Source organism: Cupressus sempervirens, chromosome 8 (assembly GCF_028749045.1).
Source record: "Cupressus sempervirens isolate cs-2001-9-10 chromosome 8, ASM2874904v1, whole genome shotgun sequence".
NCBI classification, from domain to species: Eukaryota; Viridiplantae; Streptophyta; class Pinopsida; order Cupressales; family Cupressaceae; genus Cupressus; species Cupressus sempervirens.
The window spans coordinates 532,474,314-532,496,225 of NC_143125.1; the positions used below are offsets into that span (position 1 = coordinate 532,474,314).

The 21,912-nt window shown below is 34.8% G+C and overlaps 1 protein-coding gene across 2 annotated transcripts in view; it reads left to right on the plus strand.

The window, feature by feature from the left end:
• The window catches only part of LOC149543538 (uncharacterized), a 225,968-nt gene that overhangs the window by 15,949 nt on the left and 188,107 nt on the right, over nucleotides 1-21,912 (plus strand). For both annotated transcript variants that reach the window (XR_016355646.1, XM_089798331.1), the window contains 2 exons: nucleotides 19,820-20,247; nucleotides 20,620-20,757. Coding sequence is in view for 1 of the 2 variants with exons in the window: in XM_089798331.1 (XP_089654457.1) it covers nucleotides 19,820-20,247; nucleotides 20,620-20,757 (566 nt within the window). In the remaining variant the exon portion in view is untranslated. The remainder of the gene's footprint in view (nucleotides 1-19,819; nucleotides 20,248-20,619; nucleotides 20,758-21,912) is intronic.

Here is a 21,912-nt window from a genome sequence, read left to right on the forward strand (position 1 = left end):
GTCAAACATCTAAAAAGAGAAGCAGTTGATGATTTGTTAAGAGTTGGAACTAGTTGGGGTTCTGAAAGTGTACTGAAACTCCTGGATAGAAAAATAAAAATACCATGAAGTAAGAGCCATGGTTGAGCATGCCATGGTCAGTGAATGCCACCATTTTAATGAATGCCACCATTCAAGTGCAAATGCAATTATAGTAACAAGGTAATGTTAATCCAATAAAATAATAGCATGCCAAGTAATGCGTGTGGGGAGAATGAGACGTTTCATTCTACAACCCATTTAGGTCCTAGGATTTAGATAACGAAAACCCTATTACTATACAACTATTATCAGGAGATTAAATGATCAGTTTCATTTTATTGGCAGTTAACATATCAAAGAATTGAGTGGTGGTGTACACTTACTAATACACTTGGAGAAGTCTGTGCAAGCTGATTTGGTAGGAAGACCAAAAAAGAATTAAGGTGCTAGAATTTTTAATGGCCGAAAAGATACCTAGAAAAACATTTTGATTAATTATTGTGGTAATCTCATTACGGAAGAAATCACACAATGCTTTATTCACACATTGCTTTATTTGGTCTAAGGTGGCTGGTAGCGGCTAAAGAAGATCACAGTTGAAAAAACAACACTCTCCATTGAAACAATAGTTGAAAACATGTAATTGTTTCAAAGAGCTAGGCAACAAGTGAGGAGGTAGCTTCTTTAGTTTTGTTATGTCACCAAAGCAAGATTAGATGACGCTTAATAGGAAACTTTAAAATTTATAGAGAAGGGAAAAACACTGTTGCTTTAAACATACAAAATTAGTGAAAAAAAGTTAAAGCCCTTTTAGACATGTGGAAAAGGTAATTTTTTTTTACATAAATTTCCTTCATTTACCACCAAACAACAATCATTGGAATAACAAATTCAAATTACTAAGGAAGTTCCTCTAATTCCCACAATATGACCATATATGAAGGAGCACTTGTTAAAATAAATAATAAACATCTCATTTTTGCTATTGTAAAGTCCCACAAGGAAGTTCCCCAATCCCTAAAACTTACCATACATCCGACAGTGCCAAGCCAATTTGCATTTAATATGCCTCAAGTATCCTTATGTACATCCATATAGTCATTTATAAAATTTTCAATGTCCAGCAAACCATAACAAATGGAATGCAGCTTAATTTTAAAAGTTCTTTTTCTACTGCTTTCTAGTTGCCAGGTCAACACAATTCAAATTCAATATCATTGAAGCCTCCTATGTGCTTGCTTTCATACGGTCTCTCAAACAATTAAATTATATTGTACAACAGTTTGTTCTAGATCCTATTGTATAACATAAAGAACTTGAACATTATGATCCTTCATTTCATATACTGTGGCATCCTATGAGTGACATAAACATAACTATTCTATCGGGGTCTACCATACCATCTGTTGTATGAGTTGACCCTTTCTTTAACTCTACTGCTGCCATTGTATGGTCTACCAGGGATAGCCTCAACAATTTTGCTTCACAACACTACTACTACTTATCTTTACTATCCAAAATGCTTAAGACTCAGTTGTACAATTTGACAGTTTCTACCTTCCTATTGCTATTCTACAGTATGTCCGGCATAATTTTAGAGGTTTAATTTTTAATGTGTATGATGCTTAGGATGCAAATTATTCAATTATATGGTCATTGTCATTCCTTCTCCTATTGACTTTTTCTTAAAATTTATAATTGACAAAGATAGGGAACCATTCCTACAATTGGTAAAATTGGAGAAAGTATATTAATGATTTCTGGGGATAAAGTTTTATCAATGAGAATATCTCTGTAGTCTTTAAAATACATTTGGGTTCAATGATTGATTGGGTGAAACAATTCTGCAATTAGATTACATTCCTTGTTTGTTGGGTCCCCAACTATGGTTCGTTTAATTGTATAGCCATTGACAAATGCAATCTCCATGCACTGACTTGCATTTTGGATATGCTGGTTATTCAAGTAACCTGCATCTATTTCAATCGGTTAATGATCAAAATTTCTTTTGTCAGTTTTCCTTTCTACTACCAATTGAAACAATCACCCTAGATCCTTGTTCCTCTTCTTTCGTGGAACTTTCACTAGTTGTAGAATGGCCGTGTTATTATCAGATTATCTGGTTGCCAACTGGAAGCATCAACACAAAGGTACTTCTTTCTCTACAATAACATCACAAGTTTGTGTTAAGATTTAAATAGACAAAAACAAGAATTACATGCAAATATAATCAATATCAGAAAATAATAAACCACACCGAAGAGAACACAAGATGCAAAGATTTAACATGGTTCACCCTGTTAATGTTTGGTAGCTTTAGTTTGATAAACTATAGTGCAAATATATATATTATGTATATAAGTGTGATATATATATATATATATATATATATATTAAATATATGAGATATTTATTTGTCTATATATTAATTAAATACTAATGAATAGACAGGTCTTGTGAAGGGACATGTCTATCCTTACTTGATCCTATATTAGAGAGATGGCTGCCATTTGGAAAGCATATACCAAGAAGGCCATGTTATTACATCTACAACATTCTCCAAAAATCAACATGGTATCAGAGAAAAACCTAGGAGGAGGATGTCAACAAAGAAATATATATGAAAATTAGTCTTTGAAATGTAAGGAACCCATCGATCTAGGTAGAAGACGAGAAATCAACAAATTATGCTAATAGGAAAATTATCGTAAGAGGAAATGACCTTAAATGTAGCAACATATATAACTGCGGATTATTGATTATCAGCAACCAAATTTATAACACAGGAAATGGAAAATATATAAAAATAAACCTACAATCATTTACGTAGAGGGTAGACCCACTGTGTTGGGATTCAAAGTGCTTGATAAGGAGAAGTCATGAATATTAGAGGAATCAAAGAGTATACCAATTGCTAATTAATGACAACCAATTCACAAACATTTCATGTGGCATCCACGCAACACATGACGGAGATAAGTACAAAACGATACCGTCAGCAAATTAAAGGAGACATAACTCTAAATAATTGGAATGGTTTACGACATTCAGGCATCATTCAACTAAGAGATGCTGGTTTTTGGCTAGCATAACTTTAAAAGTATTTGCTATTGTTGGGAAATGCCGTCATCCCATTTTTTCTAGTAATGGACGCCTTCCAAGTTTTTGGTAGTAATGGATGCCCATCATATCCCTTAACCATATTCTTCACTCTCACTTAAGCATTGTGAGTTTGTTTCAGCTGGATACAAAGAGTCGCCTCTATTTGTTGTTGTTGATATCATCTGTTGGAGTCAAAGCTTAGTGGGTGCTTTCAACACTGACCATGCCAATATATTACAAGCTTATGTCTATGCTTCTCAGTGAACCTATAATACTCTCACATGGTATCCATGTAATCAACACATGACTGATAGTTGTATCGAGGAAAATCAACATCCATATATAAACGCAAACTTTAATAAAGATTGATATTAAAGAGATAGTATAAAAAAAAGTAGGAAGTTTGAGGGTACACGTCAGGCCCCACAACACAGAGAAGGTAACATGTATTTTAAGTTACGTTTACACTATTGAGACCATGGATATAAATATATATGTATGGCTTTATTTATATATAGTGTGATATTATTATAATTATATGGAAGTTGATATTAATTCAAATTAATAATACTCATGATCATTGGATTTTAATAGAATAAAATTCTTATAGATTAGGGATTGCACCCAATCTTATATAAATGGCTTTGTGTCAGTGTAAGATTTAGGGTTGTTTTTATATAAATGACAAAGTGAAGTATTATATTAGTCTCTCCCTTATTTGTATTTTTCTATTTGTCTTATAAGTGTTGTTTGCCTTGACCTTTTCCTTCGAGAATGTTCTTCTAGGAAGAGGGAGATTGAGATTCAGAGGGAGTCTTACATTTCATTATAGGCAACCTTGAAAGAGAGGGAGCAAATAGAGGATATGGTCCTGTCAATCTTTTGATGATCTCACTTATATTAATTCAAAGGGAGTAGATCATGTTGAGAAGGATTCTCCAATAATCAATAAATTGTAAACAGTTAATGTAATAACCCCAACCGGTTATAATTTCATCAAACACCTCGCTCATATTAATTTGGAGGGAGTAGATCATGTTGAGAAGGATTCTCCAATAATGAATAAATTGTAAACAGTTAATGTAATAACCCCAACCAGTTATAATTTCATCAAACACCAAATTCTTTTATAATTAAGTTGTTTGACATTTTGTCAAACATATTGCAAGCAAGCTTTGATACCATTGTAATAACCCGACTGACTCTCAAACAATTTGTGTTGAATAATTGATTTCTTTTTTGTTCTTGAGGTTTTGAAATTTTGATAAACAGTATAACAACAATCTAGAAGATTTTGCAATAATAATTTCAACTCAAATATTTAGATATTACATAGGGAATATATAGTTGAAAGCTTTCAGATATCAATGTCAACTTAGATACTGAGTATATTCACAAAATACCAACAACCCAGTTGATAAAATATCCCCTATTATCTAAATCAACAATACCTAGAAAAATTAAAATTTAGAATCCATGAGCTTACATGTATGACATCTCTTAAAACCCTTTGAAATGAAGACTAGCAGCAACAAAGAATTCTTCGACAAACAAATGCAACAACAAATTTGGAAAATGCTGCTCTTAAAGTGTAGATAGAAAATAACACCCGACAACAAATATAAATTGGCACTCAACTAACTCTAAATTAACCAACACACAATTTGATATAACAATTCCAGTGAATCCCTTCACAAATTCTAGAACAACCTCTAGTAGCAAGAAAAAATTAAACTTCTCCTTAGCAACAGTTAATACAGTAGGAGAAATGACAAATCGTATACCTCAGCACAATTTGACAAGCAATCTCAGAGTTGAATCTACAATACTTCAGCTGTAGATCTCAAACCCTTATACTTCAGCAAGGGCACAAAAATCAGAACTTTAGAAGTGTCACAAAGACAACAAAGAAAGATAAGATAATCAAATAATTGGATGCTTTACTCATCAAATGGGCTCATATTTATAATCTCCAAATGGCACAAAGTTTCTGAAATGAACTTTCACTTAAGAAGCTTCTCACACACAACATTAAAATATAATAAAGTGCCATTATAATCTGATTTATTAATTGCTTTTGGCTTCAAAAATGACCTTTTCCATCATAACTTAATATTTTGACACGTAAGTGATGCAGAGTCTGCAGCTAAAGACCTCCTTAAGCCTCTCAAGGCCTTTCCACAACCAGGTCTTAACTCCAACACTCAAATTTGGCAACTTACCCTTCACCCAGGTACACCCTACTCAATGGGGTTAAGAAGCAACTATATAAGGCACTTCACTTCTCAAGCAAATTCCTTTGGAGACAATCTACAAATACCCTAAATACTCAGATTCCACAACTTGTTTGGACCCCTCTAGTCTCAAACCCTCCTTTTTAGCAATTAGGCCTATTAGGCCAATTAGCCCTCCATTCTCTGTTTTTGGGCTTTAACTCTCAAATCTCCCACACACCTAGGGAAACTAATCACCTTTCCAGACACCCTTTTGGCTGTTTTGTCTGATCCTAAAAGGATTGGCAGAGTTCTTAGTCCTGCACTCCCAAACCCCAATTGCACTCCTATGCCTAGTTGGCCTAGCTAAGCTAGGGCATCATGAAAATTTGGACAAAATGGGTTCCCAAGACCCCAAACCCTCTAGGCTATCTCAAACAACTCCAAGTCACTTAAAAACAGCCTCTGGTGCCATTGGACAACTCAGTTTTTAAGACTGTCTCCATTTTTACAACTTCTCCAAGTAAAGTTTGCTCATCAACTTGACCTAGGGCTGGCTTGAAAGTGCCTCAACCCTTCTCCAAACACCTTGAATCTCTGGAATCACATAGTCCAGACTCCTAACTTGCATTCCCTTGAGTTTTAGAATTTTCCACCGTGGGTTTTGCAAGTTAGGGCTCCATTAATGTAACCTGCTGTTTCAAAACAGAATTCTGGACCAGTCCCAGAAAAACTTGAATAACTTTTGACTCCCTGTACCAAATGAATTCAAATAAAAACCAAAAGGTAGCTAAAACAACTCTCTACACAGAAAACTACATTTGCATTCATGAACTATCCGTACCAGGCCGTACAATCTGCTGTCTCACCAGTTTTCCAGAAATTTCAGGGTTCTTTGCATTTATTTCAACTTCCAGCCTTGCACAATGATCCTTCTTCCTCTATGGATCACATTACATTGTTTTTGAATTCAAATCATGATTGTTGGTTCTCCAATGGACCGTTGGAAACCAAAAGACACACCTTTTCCAAATGTTATTAAAACATAACAATGTAATTTGTCACTTTAGGCGTACTTAGGCCTAAAACTTATTCTTGAGGATATATTTGACCCCCTAGACCTCTAAAACAACTTTGACCTATCACCTAGACACACCAAACATGACCAGAACCACTTAAACATGCCATCAATCTACTAGGACCCTACGGTTGCTTTGATTCACTAGGTTTATAAAGACACCTTAATGATCAAGCACCTTACAAAATGGGTCAATACAATGTAAATGAGGACCTAGATCACCTACCTAGCAATTTTGCATGCCAAGGAGTCATAGGTGCCCTACACCAGTAAGGCCATTGGTTCTTGTTCCCATGATTTAAAACTTTTCATCCCGGTTCCAATGAGCTATGATACCGAGGTGATCAACAAACAACACTAACAAAAATAACAACCTTAGCGTATTTAGATGAATAATAATAATAATTCACCCATCTTGCGAAAACAACTAAAGAAGCATTAGAATCGAAATCTGACAACACTAAAGTGATCCTGATGATGAAAGACGATGAATGAACCTAACGAGGTGGCTTACTATAAATAGATGCTCCCTCCAAGATTCTTGGAGCCTAAACCGGAAGCTCGAAATAAAAATTGAGGGCATCACCCAACTCCTTTAACTCAATTGAGCCCATCGGAACCAACAGTTTGACTTACTGTAAATAGTAAGTCTCCCGAATGGATCCAAAACACACCATAGGCTACTGGAAAGCCTATAACCACACAATTAAGACCCTCAAATAACTGACCTAGCCAACTATAGGAACCTGCTAGAAGTGGGGACATTATAGTCCTCCCTCCCTAAGATTGCTTGTCCCCAAGCAATCCCGGAGCAAAATCGACATCACAATCCACCTGAATTCCAAAGGTAGAATTGCATACTATCCCTGCTATGTACAAGCAACTCCTGTAGCATGAACACCCAATTAACGAATATCAACATCATAATCATTTGAAAACTGACCCAAGGTGCTGATGAAGGCAACAACTCATCGAAACTCAACCCAATTGAAATACCAACTTTGTCCACACTTGAGTCTCTATCAAATTCAAACTCACACCCAACTGCACTATGGAGATGGTAACCACCATAGGTATCTGAAACACTACCAACAACTCCAACCTCTGCCAAATTGTCCTGGGTGTGTAGATATTGCAAGGGGTCAAACTTGCAGCTGTCAATCCCATTTGCAAAAGGTGGTGCTAACCCATTCCATAATAGATGGTATGAAATTGGAACCAACCCACACCGACATGAAACCAAATCCGCTACCTGTGGGTCAAAAGAAAAGTGACGAGTGCTCCTTACAGAGTAATGCCGATAAAAACTCCCAATCTCTGTCAAGGGCTCATCAGTATCAAATTGGGAATCAAGAGCTAGCTCTAATCTCTGACTCTAAACTACCGGTCAGGTAGGATCCCGGGCAATCCTCTCAGCAAACCCAACCTTGAAATCCGTATGGGGAAGCATAGTAGACAAAATCTCTACAATCTTTCCCACAAACCTTTGAATAGCACGAGAGCATCGGATGATAGTACCCTCAGACACTCTATATGAATCCTCCCGGACATCTGAACTCTCCAAAAGATACTCCATGAAAGATTACGTGCAGTAGGAATTATATGTGGAAGCATCAACCTGTTCCCCTGCAATTTACAGCTGACCCTCTGCAAATAGGACACTGCCAACTGTCAAATGGTACCAGCTGTATGAAATGGAGAAATACATTCGCTTCTGGTAGAAGGAAGCAAATCATTATGAGAGCTCGTCTCCATTGATGCTCTCACCTCCTTTGTACCTACTGCATGCATATGTTAGACGAATTTGTTAGCCACATTATCACGTCCATCATCCCCAACCGCAGAAGCAAACTCACCACGAACCACAATATGCAATTGAACTGGACCTAGGGTTGGTGTGGTCTAAACATGCTCCAACTCCACGGTCATCTCATCGAATCGTGATTGTGATTCCTGAAGAGCCAATTGAGTACACTGAAGAGAGTCCACAGTCACCTCAAGCTCTTGGGTGAGCTCAAACACCTCCTCTTTCTCTAACAATGTCTCATAACAAATGCTACCCCACTCTAGAAGGTAATCCCTGTCAGCAACTAATTCTAAATAGTTATGCTTCAAGATCTTGACAGCCTCTCGAAGTGCATGAACCTCTACTAGAGAAAGAGTACTATCATTGTGCTCATCAGACATTGGAGCACCCCAACCAGATGTAGCCAGCATCTAACGGATCGCATCATAATGCTCGAAAGCTGAAGAGATGTCACTTTCACTCACCTTCAACTAACTCGTCACTTGATGCCTTTGTAACCCCTACCTCCTATGCAAGCTCTCTATCTCACTAATTGCATTGTGGTAGGAAATCGAATCAAAACTACCCACCACAAGATCACTCAGTGCACGTGTGCTATCGACCTCACACAACTCTGCATCCGAGATACAACTACTATGTACCTCAATCAACTCCTCATTTGAAGAAATGGAAGCCCTCACAATATCAATATCCCCACATGTCTCATTTTCCACCTCAAAAGATAGATCCTGTAAACACTAATCCTGGGACTCATCCAAAACCTCCTCGGAGTCGTCAACTGATACTTGACAAGGGATATCATACTCGGTGCAACTCATAGCATCATCAAATGTATCATCAGATGTGTCCATACTATCTGCATCCACCTCTCTAATAAAGCCTCAACTCCTGACGCCTGACTCTGCACACATGACTCAACGTCAACCTGTGAATCAATAATGCTAGAGCATGAACCCACATCTACTGACTCCGTTGTATCGCCCAAATCATCGACATCACAACTAGGTGACTCCATACATACATCGGTCCCACCTGAGGAAGCAACTACCTCTTGCACCGAAGCAACACTACAACTCACATACAAATCTCCAATAATAATCCCCTCCTCAAGAGAGTGTCAGATATCTGTAGTAACATCTGCATCAATTTTCTCTACACTAACTGTAGCAACAACTCTGGGAGCCTCAACCTGCTGAAGCTTATTGCCACTATCCTCTGCTGCCACTGACACAACCACATGTTCCTGGGAAATAAGTTTGTCATAAATACTGCAGATAGGACTAACAGGTGGCGTACTAAATATAGGTGCATTTGCATCATGGACACCTGTCGGGGAAAACTCAAGCCTCCTCCCCGACCTTCTAAAGGCAGAAACCATATACCTTGTTATCCTCTCAACTGTTTCTGGCTTCGACAAACTCTCCGCCATCTTCTATTGATGAAGCTTAAATTTCTCCATACTCTCCTGCAAAGAATTCATTTTTGTGCTAACTTCCTCATTACTTCACCGACATCTAGAACTGCCAGTTCTCCTATGTCTATCCATGGGTAGAAAATGCTAGAGTGCCGGTCACTCCAAATATAACAGCAGATTTGAAATAAAATAAAATTTTTCTACCCCATAGGATGTCAGGAAACCACTTTGATACCATTGTAATAACCCCAACCAGTTATAACTTCATCAAACACCTAATTCTTTTATAATTCAATTGTTTGACATTTCGTCAAACACTTTGCAAGCAAGCTCTGATACCACTGTAATAACCTACTAGCTCTCAAACAATCTTTGTTGAATAATTGATTTCTTTTTTGTTCTTGAGGTTTTGCAATTTTGATACAACAATATAGCAACAAACTAGAAGATTTTACAGTGATAATTTTAACTCAAATATTTAGATATTACATAGGGAATTTACAGTTGAAAAATTTCAGATTTCAATATCAACTTAGATACTAAGTATTTTCACAAAATACCAACAATCCAGTTGATAAAATATCCCCTATTATCTAAATCAACAATACCCAAAAAAATTAGAAGTTACAATCCATGAACTTATAGGTATGACATGCCTTGAAATCCTTTGAAATGAAGACTAGCAACAACAAATAATTCTTCAACAAACAAATGCAACAGATTTGGAAAATGCTGCTCCCAAAGTGCAAATAGAAAATAGCACCTAACAACAAATATAAATTGGTGCTCAACCAACTCCAAATTAACCAACACACAATTTGATATAACAATTCCAGTGAATCCCTTCACAAATTCTAGAACAACCTCTAGCAGTAAGAAAAAATAAAACTTCTCCTTAGCAACATTTAATACAGTAGGAGAAATGACAAATTGTGTACTTCAACACAATTTGCCAAGCAATCTCAGAATTGAATCTACAATACTTTAGCTGTAGATCTCAAACCCTTATACTTCAGCAAGGGCACAAAAATCAGAACTTCAGAAGTGTCACAAAGACAACAAAGAAAGGTAATATAATCAAATAATTGGATGCTTTACTCATCAAATGGGCTCATATTTATAATCTCTAAATGGCACAAAGTTTCCGAAATGAACTTTCACTTAAGAAGCTTCTCACACACAACATTAAAATATAATAAAGTGCCATTATATTCTGATTTATTGATTGCTTTTGGTTTCGAAAATGACCTTTTCCATCATAACTTAATATTTTGACACGTAAGACCGCTGTTTCTTGTTCCCACGTTTAAATTTTTTTTGTCTTGGTTCCAACGAGCTATGATACTGAGGTGATCAACAAACAACACCAACAAAAATAATAACCTCAACGTATTTAAATGAATAAGAATAATAATTCACTTGTCTTGTGAAAATAACTGAAGAAGCATCAAAATCGAAATCAAACAACACCAAAGTGATCTTGATGATGAAAGACGATGAATGAACCTGACGGGGTGACTTATTATAAATAGATGCTCTCTCCAAGATTCTTGGAGCCCAAATTGAAAGCCCAAAATAAAACTGAGAGCATTACCCGACTCCTTTAAGTCAATTGAGCCCATCGGAACCAACAATTTGACTTACTATAAATAGTAAGTCCCTCAAATGTAGCCAAAACACTCTATAGGCTGCTGGAAAGCCCATAACCACACAATTGAGACCCTCAAATCCCATTATTAGCTCACAAGGGTCGCAATGGTGAACTGACCTGGCCAACTTCAGGAACCTGCTAAAATTGGGGACATTACAGTTAAGAGGACTACGATTTATGAATATGGTTCGTAACTATTTGGGCCTATCCCTTGTGTACATCATGAGGAAGTGACGACTTCCAAATGATTATCACTTGTATTTGCAGCAGTTATTGTAAGGTGACGATTGTACAATAACTTCATTCAAATGTCAAATGAGTTGATGTTCAAATGTTAAAAGAGTTGACATTCAAATATCAAATGAGTTGATATTCAAGAAACTAGAGAGTCAAATGAGTTGACTTTCAAGTGTCAAATGAGTTGGCATTCAATAAACCAGGAAGTCAAATGAGTTGTCATTCCAAAAACCATTTTTACGTTGAGGTAATATGTTATTCATATTGTGTATGAATCTTGTTTGTCCTTCCTAGCTAAGAGGGAGTGTTAATGTTTGGTAGCTTTAGTTGGATAAACTATAGTGCATATATATATATATTATATATATGTGTGAGATATTATGTATATATATATAATTAAATACTAATGATTAGACATGTCTTGTGAAGGGACATGTCTATCCTTACTTCATCCTATATTAGAGAGATGGCTGCCATTTGGAAAGCATATACCAAGAAGGCAATGTTATTACATCTACAACATTCTCCAAAAATCAAGACAACCAATCCCTAGGCTATGTCCACCAACAATGAGTTCAATATTCTTACTATCTAGTGTTCACAACATGATTACAATCTGTAATCACTTACAACTCAATACAGCCATAAGAAGCTACAATCTCTTCATTCATAATCCTTGTATAGATTAGTTATAAAGATTTAATTATGAATCTTGTGAATACTTATTTTATTATTATTTATGTTTAGATATTGAAATATATATATATATATATATATATATATATATATATATGAGATATTTATTTGTCATTATATTAATTAAATACTAATGAATAGACATGTCTTGTGAAGGGACATGTCTATCCTTACTTCATCCTATATTAGAGAGATGGCTACCATTTGGAAAGCATATACCAAGAAGGCAATGTTATTACATTTACAGCATTCTCCAAAAATCAACACACCCAATCCCTAGGCTATGTCCACCAACAACGAGTTCAATATTCTTACTATCAAGTGTTCACAACATGATTACAATCTGTAATCCCTTACAACTCAATACAGCCATAAGAAGCTACAATCTCTTCATTCATAATTGTTAATGTATAGATTAGTTATAAAGATTTAATTATGAATCCTGTGAATACTTATGTTATTATTATTTATGTTTATACATACATACATACATACATACATACATACATATATATATTCAACTTGCAAATATATTTTAATAAAGTGAACCAAAAAAAAAAAAAACAATAAAGTGAATAAGATCGTTAACCTTATTAACTTGTGTTAGTAGCTTAACATATTTTGACAGCAATAAATAGACGCTATTGGGTTAATAGTAAGTCATGCCCTATAGACGTGACCCAAGCATGAGTCACACCTATTGGTCGTGACTCACTGCTTAACTTCCCACATACTTATACCGTTACCTCCACAGATCTTCAATACACAACGAACATAGAAAATATGTAGGTCTTCAAGTGGATACCTAGCAAGATCAACGGATTCATCTAAAACATCTCAGTTTTCATAATCACCATATTTTATTATACTTTGTTCCATATTATATTCTACCTTTATCTTGAGAATTTGTCCTGAGTAATACAAGTCATATAGTCTGATACATTAACATGGTATCAAAGCAGGTTTAAAGAAGTGATCCTGAAATCAAACTTTAATCAATCAAATACTTTAAAAAAAAAAATGGTGAATGGTATGAGGCTAGAAGACAGATTAGAATGTGATTCAAATTTTGCAGGCTGGAAATTAGGACTGGAACTTATATTGAAAGAACATGGTCTAAATAAGTTTATTGAAAATTTTGATCCACCACCTAAAGGAATTAATGAACTGGAAAAATGGGCGAGTGACAACAATAAAGCTATGAAACTTATTGTGGATGGTGTTAAAACTCATCTTCTACCTGTAATCTCAGAATTGGACATTGCAGATGAGATGTACAATGCTCTTGGAAATATGTTTGAGATAAATAATGCTATTCGGATCATCACATTAAAGGATAGAATGTCAAATATTAAAATGAATAAAGGAGAGAAAATTTCCTCTTACTTTATGAGAATAATTGAACTTCGAAATCAACTCTCTTCCATAGGACACATCTGTGATGGAAATGAGTTAACAATAATGGCTCTAAAAGGCCTTCCATCATCATGGGATACCTTTAGACAAGGTGTATGCTTTTGGTCAAAACTACCTAAATTCGAAAGACTTAAAGTGGACTGTATACAAGAAGAGTGTATGCAAGTAGCTTGAGGCCAAAATGTTTCCTCCTCAAAAGAAGATTTATGAGTTCTCTCTACTCAAGTAAATAAGAAGAAAAGAAAATTCAAAGGAAAAAGGAAGCCACCTAACTTCTCCAAAATGCAATGTTTTAGATGTGATAAAATTGAACATTCGGCATCTAGATGTCCTGATAGAATTAAGCCACAAGCTTCATTTGTAACCACTCAAAACTCAAATGGAAATACAAAACACAATGCTTTCTATTCAGCACTCTGCAGTGAAGCATCAACCAGATCAAGTACTTGGGTAATTGATAGCGGAGTCTCTCGACATATTACAGGTTTTAAAGGACAGTTAGACTCTATCAAAGAAGACTATGTTGATGAAGTAACCATTGGAGATGATACAAGCTATCCTGTAATGGGAATAGGAACATGTACTATTCATCTAAAATCAGGGAAAACAATTGAACTTACTAAGGTACTGTATGTACCTAGTATAAAAAGAAACTTACTTTCTATCTCTGCTCTTGAAGATGAAGGATTCAGAGTTACATTTATGGAAGGAAAGGTCTTAGCTTGGCCTAGGAATTCTAACATAAAAAATGCATACAAGATTGGCTTCAGACATGGATGTCTTTATCAAATTAACTCTCTCACTCATTCAGCTCTAATTCGTGATTCTTTCAAAGAAAATGAAATCTGGCACAGGAGACTAGGTCATCTTCATTTTCGAGGATTACCTTTTGTAGGAAAAATGGTAGCAGGTATACCTAAACTTAATCCATACCATGAAGGAACCTGTAAAGGTTGTGTTTTGGGGGAGAATATTAAAACTACATTCCAAAATAGTCAAACCAAATCCAAAGAAGTTCTAGAACTTATTCACTCAGACTTATGTGGTCATATGTCAGTTCCTTCTCTAGGAGGTTCTCTATACTATATCATATTTGTGGATGATTTCTCTAGGAAGACTTGGATCTATTTTCTTAAAAGTAAAGAATTTGAAGAAATCCTGACAAAATTTAAAGAGTTTAAAGCTCTTGTAGAAAACCTGTTTGGAAAGAAAATAGAAGTCTTAAGAACAGACAATGGTAAAGAGTACATTTTTGATATCTTTATAAATTATTGTAAAACTATTGGGATCAAGAGGGAGTGTTTTGTTCCTTATAATCCTCAATAGAATGGAATAGTTGAGAGAAAGAATAGATCAATAGTTCATTCTGTTAACGCAATGCTTCATGATCAAAATCTTGAAACTTTTCTTTGGGGAGAAGCTTCAAATACTACTGTTTTCCTTCAAAATAGATGTCCTCACTCTCATCTTGAATTCAAGACCCTTGAAGAGACATTTATCGGGAAGAAACCTGATCTTAAATACCTGAGAATTTTTGGTTGCCCTGTCTATGTACATATTCCTAAAGAGGAGAACCAAACTAGAGCCCTAAGGAAAGAAAGGAATCTTTGTAGGTTATAGTGAAACTTCCAAAGCTTATTGTATCTATATCCCTGGACAAAGAAATATTGAACTAAGTCGAGATGTAATATTTGATGAAGATTTGGCCTACAAAAGATCTAAAGATGAAAATGAATCAAATTCAGAAGAAACTTTAGAAGAACAAAACTCTGATAATGAGAAGGAGTCTCTAATGAGGAAGATAAATCAATTGAACCCATGGACATTACTCACACCTCTGAGGAAAAGAAAAGACCACTATGGACCAGAAGGCTAATTGTAGAGTACAATTCCATTTCCTCAGATTTCATTAGGGAAAGAAAAAGTCCTATAATATACTTATGTTACATTGCATTAATGAGTGGAATCTCCAAATCTGAACTATTTGATGTAAATGAAGCAATAAAACATCAAAATTGGAAAGATGCCATGACAAAAGAATATAACTCCATACTTAAAAATAATGTTTGGGATATTATTCCTAGACCCAAAAATAAATCAGTTGTCTCCTCAAAATGGCTTTTTAAAATTAAACATGCTGCAGAGGGAAGTATTGACAAGTACAAAACAAGGTTTGTAGCAAGAGGATTTTCTCAAAAGGAATAGACTATGAGGAAACTTTTGCTCCTGTAGCCAGATATACTTCAATTAGAACCATCTTAGCCATTGCTGCATCCAAGGGGTGGAAAATTCATCAAATGGATATAAAGACTGCATTTTTGAATGGTGTTATAGAAGAGGAAGTTTATCTTGAACAACCAGAAGGATTTGAAGTACACAATAAACAATCTCATGTTTGCAAATTAAAAAAGGCTTTATATGGGTTGAAACAAGCTCCCCGAGCTTGGTATGAACGGATAGATCATCATCTAACTAAACTTGATTTCTCTAAAAACATTGCAGATCCAAATTTATATTACAAGGTAAAACAGGGGGATATGTTAATTATGGTTCTATATGTTGATGATCTTTTGATTATAGGAGAAGATCATCGAATTGAAAAATGTAAACAAGATCTCATATTTGAATTTGAAATGAAAGACTTAGGAATACTACACTACTTCTTGGGACTAGAAGTATGGCAGCATTCAAAAGGAATTTTTAAAATCAAGGGAAGTATACTTTGGATCTTCTCAATAGATTTGGCATGTTGGACAGCAAGGCAATGAAAACTCCTATGGAAACAAACCTTCAGAAACTAAAAGAAGCAACTAAAGATTCTGGAAATATTGATCCTACTCTATATCGACAGATAATTGGTTCTTTAATGTATTTGGTAAACACAAGGCTTGACATCTGTTATGCTGTAAATGTTCTCAGTCAATTCATATGCAAACCTAAACAAACTCATTTAGTAGCAACAAAACACATTCTCAAGTATCTTAGTGGTACAATTGGATGTGGTCTCAAATACACTAAAATTGAACTAAATCTAAGAGGATATACCGATTCTGATTGGGTTGGAATTCAAAGAATCGTAAGAGCACTTTAGAATGTCGTTTTACCTTGGGTTGAACAATGATATCTTGGTTTAGGCGGAAGCAGTCTTCAGTACCACAGAGTTCTATAGAAGCCGAGTATATAGTTGCATCTATGGGAGCAAGAGAAGCTGTATGGTTGAGGAAAGTTCTATTTGGATTATTTGGGAAGCCACTTCCACCTACTACTATTTATTGTGATAACCAGAGTTGCATCAAGCTATCTCTGAATCCAGTGTTTCATAACTGATCAAAGCACATCGAGATGCCATTCCACTATGTTCGAGACACGGTTGAGAAGGATGTAATCAAGTTGGAATATATTAGTACAGAGGATCAAATTGCAGACACTCTTACCAAACCACTTGCTAAAACAAAAGTGGAGCATTTTCGTAAAGAACTTGGTATGATTGTAAAATCTGAGGAAATGTCTCAGAGAAATTGATTATTGTACATTTTATATATTATAAATTTATAAAAATCTGTGTTAATCATTAAGAAGTGACGACTTCAAAATGATTTCACTTGTATCAGGAGACGTTGTAAAGTGACGTCCTTACAATAACTTGTAGCATGATTCATTTTGTGAAATTGTTTCATGTAAATGCTTTATCTTATAAATCAACAACTAGGCGTTTGATATCAATAATTTGATTATCTACAAGTTGCTTGTATAGATATATTTTCGGTACTTGGTGACTATATTGCCCTGATATTCTTATAGGCCAATACCACACTGAGTACTTGGTGATCATCATTAATTTGATGTTTCTGATAGGCCATTACTCTCAAGAGCTTGGCAAATATCTTATTGTAGATATTCTGATAGACCAACTCTCATGTTATACGATGTCAAATATAAGTTGATGAATATCATTTCATTGATAAATCAACCCTTATTTGACATTAAGAAGTCTTCTTATCAAAGATTTCTTTTGTGTACTTTTTTATTACTAATCTAAGAGGGAGTGTTAATGTATAGATTAATTATAAAGATATAATTATGAATCCTGTGAATACTTATGTTATTATTATTTATGTTTAGATATTAAAATATAATCATATATATATGCAGATTCAACTTGCAGATATATTTTAATAAAGTGAACAAAAATATATAATAATAAAGTGAATAAGATCATTAACCTTACTAACTTGTGTTAGCGGCTTAACATGTTTCGACAGCAATAAACAAACGGTATTAGGTTAATAATAAGTCATGCCTGATGGATGTGACTCAAGCATGAGTCACGCCTAGCGGTTGTGACTCACTGCTTGACTTCCTGCATACTTATACCATTACCTCTGCAGATCTTCAATACACAATGAACACAAAAAATACATAAGTCTTCAAGTGGATACCTTGCAAGATCAGCGGATTCATCTGAAACATCTCAGTTTTCATAATCACCATATTTTATTATACTTTGTTCCATATTATATTCTACCTTTATCTTGAGAATTTGTCCTAAGTAATACAAGTCATACAGTCTGATACATTAACAATAATGAAATCCCTAACCTGAAGCCAATTTATACAAGCTTTTTGCTGCTTACAAAATTAGGGCTTGATAATTTTGACAAGTTAACCTAAAAAACACTTGACGAGTCAACCTTGGGAAATGGTTGATGAGTCAACCGAAAATTATTTTCTGGGGCAATGCCCCAAACCTCAAAGAATTAATGAAAAATGCACAGTACTTTGATCAGTCACCACATATCAACAGTTTGGAAAACCTTACTTGGTGTTACTTAATGAGTACTTGTTTTCTTTGTGTTCTAGATGTTGGCTTTTCTTTGGAGGGGCTGGGGGGTTCTGGAGTTCACATAGAATTCCTTCATTATGTTTTGTAAATATGCTTTAATTTGACATGGTATTAATTGTTTGTTGGCTTTTGGGTGGTTGAAGGAGTTGGAGATGATTGTGTTTTGGTTGGCCACTGTCGAGCTCGTTAAATAAACTTTGTTTCATTCAGGGAAGGAGTTGGATCCTTGGCTGATCATCTTTGGTCTACTTCTATGAGAAATTCATGTGTGACAAATGATATATTTTGCTACTCTATCTGTTCATTATTTCATGTGTTTGTTCTATTAGAAAGAAGAGTAATCACCACTTTTATGTCATAATAAGTTCTTATTCAAGCAAAATCTGAATTTTAATATCTATCTCTAATAGGTAGTGAACTATGTTGTGATTTGTACTTTGCATATTGTAATGGGTTGTATATAATCTTGCTTCTGCATGCCAAAGTAGTTCATTGCCTCAAACAGAAGTGGTGGAGAAGCAAATTAGCAATACATGGGTCAAGGGCCTTTTCAACACTAAAGATCTGATTTATATGATTCAATAATTATCTATGGCTTCAGGCTTCAACTTTCTGCCAGGTCAAATTTTAAAATCAAGTTCACTCTGGACAAAGGTGGTTGCAATCAAGGATTCGATTTTTAATACCATTGCTGTTTACGAAAGAAACTATTAAGCAGTGAAATTCATCTTCTTTGTTTGTGGCCTGCCGTGCTATAACTAGTATTGCAATTCCCTTAGATGCCCCTTGACCCCCTTTCTTAAATTCTGAGGAAAAATTGATGGTTGGTTAGTTTGCTTCTTCTTGAGGTCACTTTGTTCTGCAAACTTCTCTTATAGCACGAAACTCTGCTTTCTTTTCATGGGAAACTTGGTAGATCTTGATTTTGGGACACAACCTGAGCAGGATTATGCAATATGTCCATTAAAGTCATACTTTCTCAGCTAGAATACATTAAGTTTTCTATTCTAAATCCAATTTCATAAATGGAAGAGGATGCAGGGCTTGTATATTTCCTTGTATTTTAAAAAATTTCATTACATGATTTAGGGTATTTATAGAATATGAAAATGTCAGTCATCACACTGTACCATTATCAATTATGTATACTATTGTGCTATATACTTTCAGATCATTTTGATTTTTGCATTTTATCATTTACCGATGGGTTCTTGAATCTTAACTGTTGCTAAATATGTGTTTTTTTTGTAATGAATCTGTAAAGTAGGTGCTTATGTAGATGCTTGTTAATGGTGTTTCTTTATAATATAATATTATAATGGTATCTGGTAATTATTGTAGTTACTTGTGGAAGCCGAGGAGAAAATCATGCATTTCAGCGGAAGCTGTTAACTGCTGCTGACATAATCTATAGGGTAGTTGATGTTGTTGACTGGACTGTTCAATTTGAGATTAAAGGAGGCGCAGAGGGAAAAGTATCTGAATTAATCCAAGTTGCTGGACCGCTATCAGTTTCAAATATTGATGATACCACTCTTACATGGCTGAAGGTCATTGAATCTCCTAGAAGATGTAGTGATGATCTTGGTGAGCAAATGGAAGCACAAGTTTTGAAAGGAAAGTTTTCATCTGGTAATTGTACGGTTAGATCAAATCAACAAAAAAATCGCTGTTTTGATGGAACTCCTCTTGTTACGGAAGTTTTGATTCCTGTGGTGGATGAATTTTTCAAGGAAATTGATATGCAAAGCAGGACATTGACAATACTTGTAAGTAATAATTCTCCTGATGGTTTTCTCTTCTTGGCTTCTGGCTCAATTTGATTAGTTCTAACAAGTGACAGAGATACTGTCAGAATTTGGGTAGTTGAATCGTGTGTTTTTAGCTTTTTACCTCTATTTTGAATTGTGATATGGCTCATATAACTATGATGCATTAAAAATGAATGCTTGGTTTGTTGAAGACTTGTACAGATATATGCTTTCTTTAATCTATACTCTTTACTTTTTACCAGAAAAGAGCTGTTAGTAGCTTGGGTCTTTTGTTCTTCTTAAGTAATATTCCCGTTTTGCAGATTCCATTTTATCCTTTAGGAAAAACCTAATCAGCAGTATATCCATATGTTGGTCTTTCTGTGGCAGCCTCCTAAGGGACTTTTGGAACTTGCAAGAAGACCTGAAGCCATAAGAAGACTTCGTCCCAAAATTCTTCAGTTCTGTAAGCAACATCCACCGGAGAAGGTTCGGAAGAGATTAAATCTGACAAGAATTGAGAATTTGGTAAATTTCTAATCTCATTCCCCTTCTATTCAATTGCTTCCTATAGTTTGAATTGAATTTCTCAATATCAGAAAAGGTAGAAAAATACTTTTTTGTATGATATGAAAAGTTTTGGACGTTACGTTTTATGTAGCAAAAGGCCTAGGATGCATGGGAACTTTCTTATGATAAAGAAAAAACTAAAGAAAAATTTCAAGTTTTCTTAAGTTTGTTTTGGAAAATGCAAATGTAAAATTTATCCATCTTCTTTCATCTTGAATGTCAAAATATGACGTTATTAGGACATTAAGTTGAAGAAAAATTTGAAGAAAGAAAGGACAACATTGAAGGGTTTGTTTTGGTCATGAAATTTAAGAAGAGAACTTATTCAAGAACTTAGACAAACTCTAATTTTGAATTTCTAAGAGTGATCAATTTCAAATTGTCAATATTTCAAACACGAAGAAATAAATGCACATCTTCTGAGTACAAATAGATAATGGAATTTAAATTGATGAGTATTGTAAGTACATGTTGGCTGGTGATTGTTGGAAGGGATTTGAATCTGTCATGTGATGACTCTCTTTGACTCACACTGCCAAATAGCATCTTTTTCCACATTGATCCTAGCAAGCACAATTGAAGAGCACCTCTTGTATATTTGGCTCCTTGTGGACAACAATAATTAAAAAATGAAACAACTGCTTATTGCCACTCGATTGTATTTGATTACATAAGTTTTCATTGTATACTTTCACTAGACTGTGACCATAAATAATGAATAAATAGTTTTTGATTTAATTTAGATACTTTGTTTCTCATTTTTTAGTCCTATTCACTAACCTAATGCTTCATGAGTTGTGAAATTTTTAATATTTTGGTTATACCAGCTGGGGGACCTATTTTAGCAATTATGTTTATCTTATTGAGTTTGTAATTGTCCACAAGCATTTACATTTTATCCTTACCTTAAAAACCCTTCCCTGAAATTGCTTGTCCACAAGCAATTCCAGTTTGATACAAGTCTTTCAATATCAGTGGCCTTCGTTGCAGACTTCGTTATCCAATTTGAATCCAATGACCCTAAAATGATAATTTCAAATTGAGGTTAGAATTACAATACAATGATAAATGTATCAAATCCAATGGTCAATGCTCAATTTAAATAATGAGAAC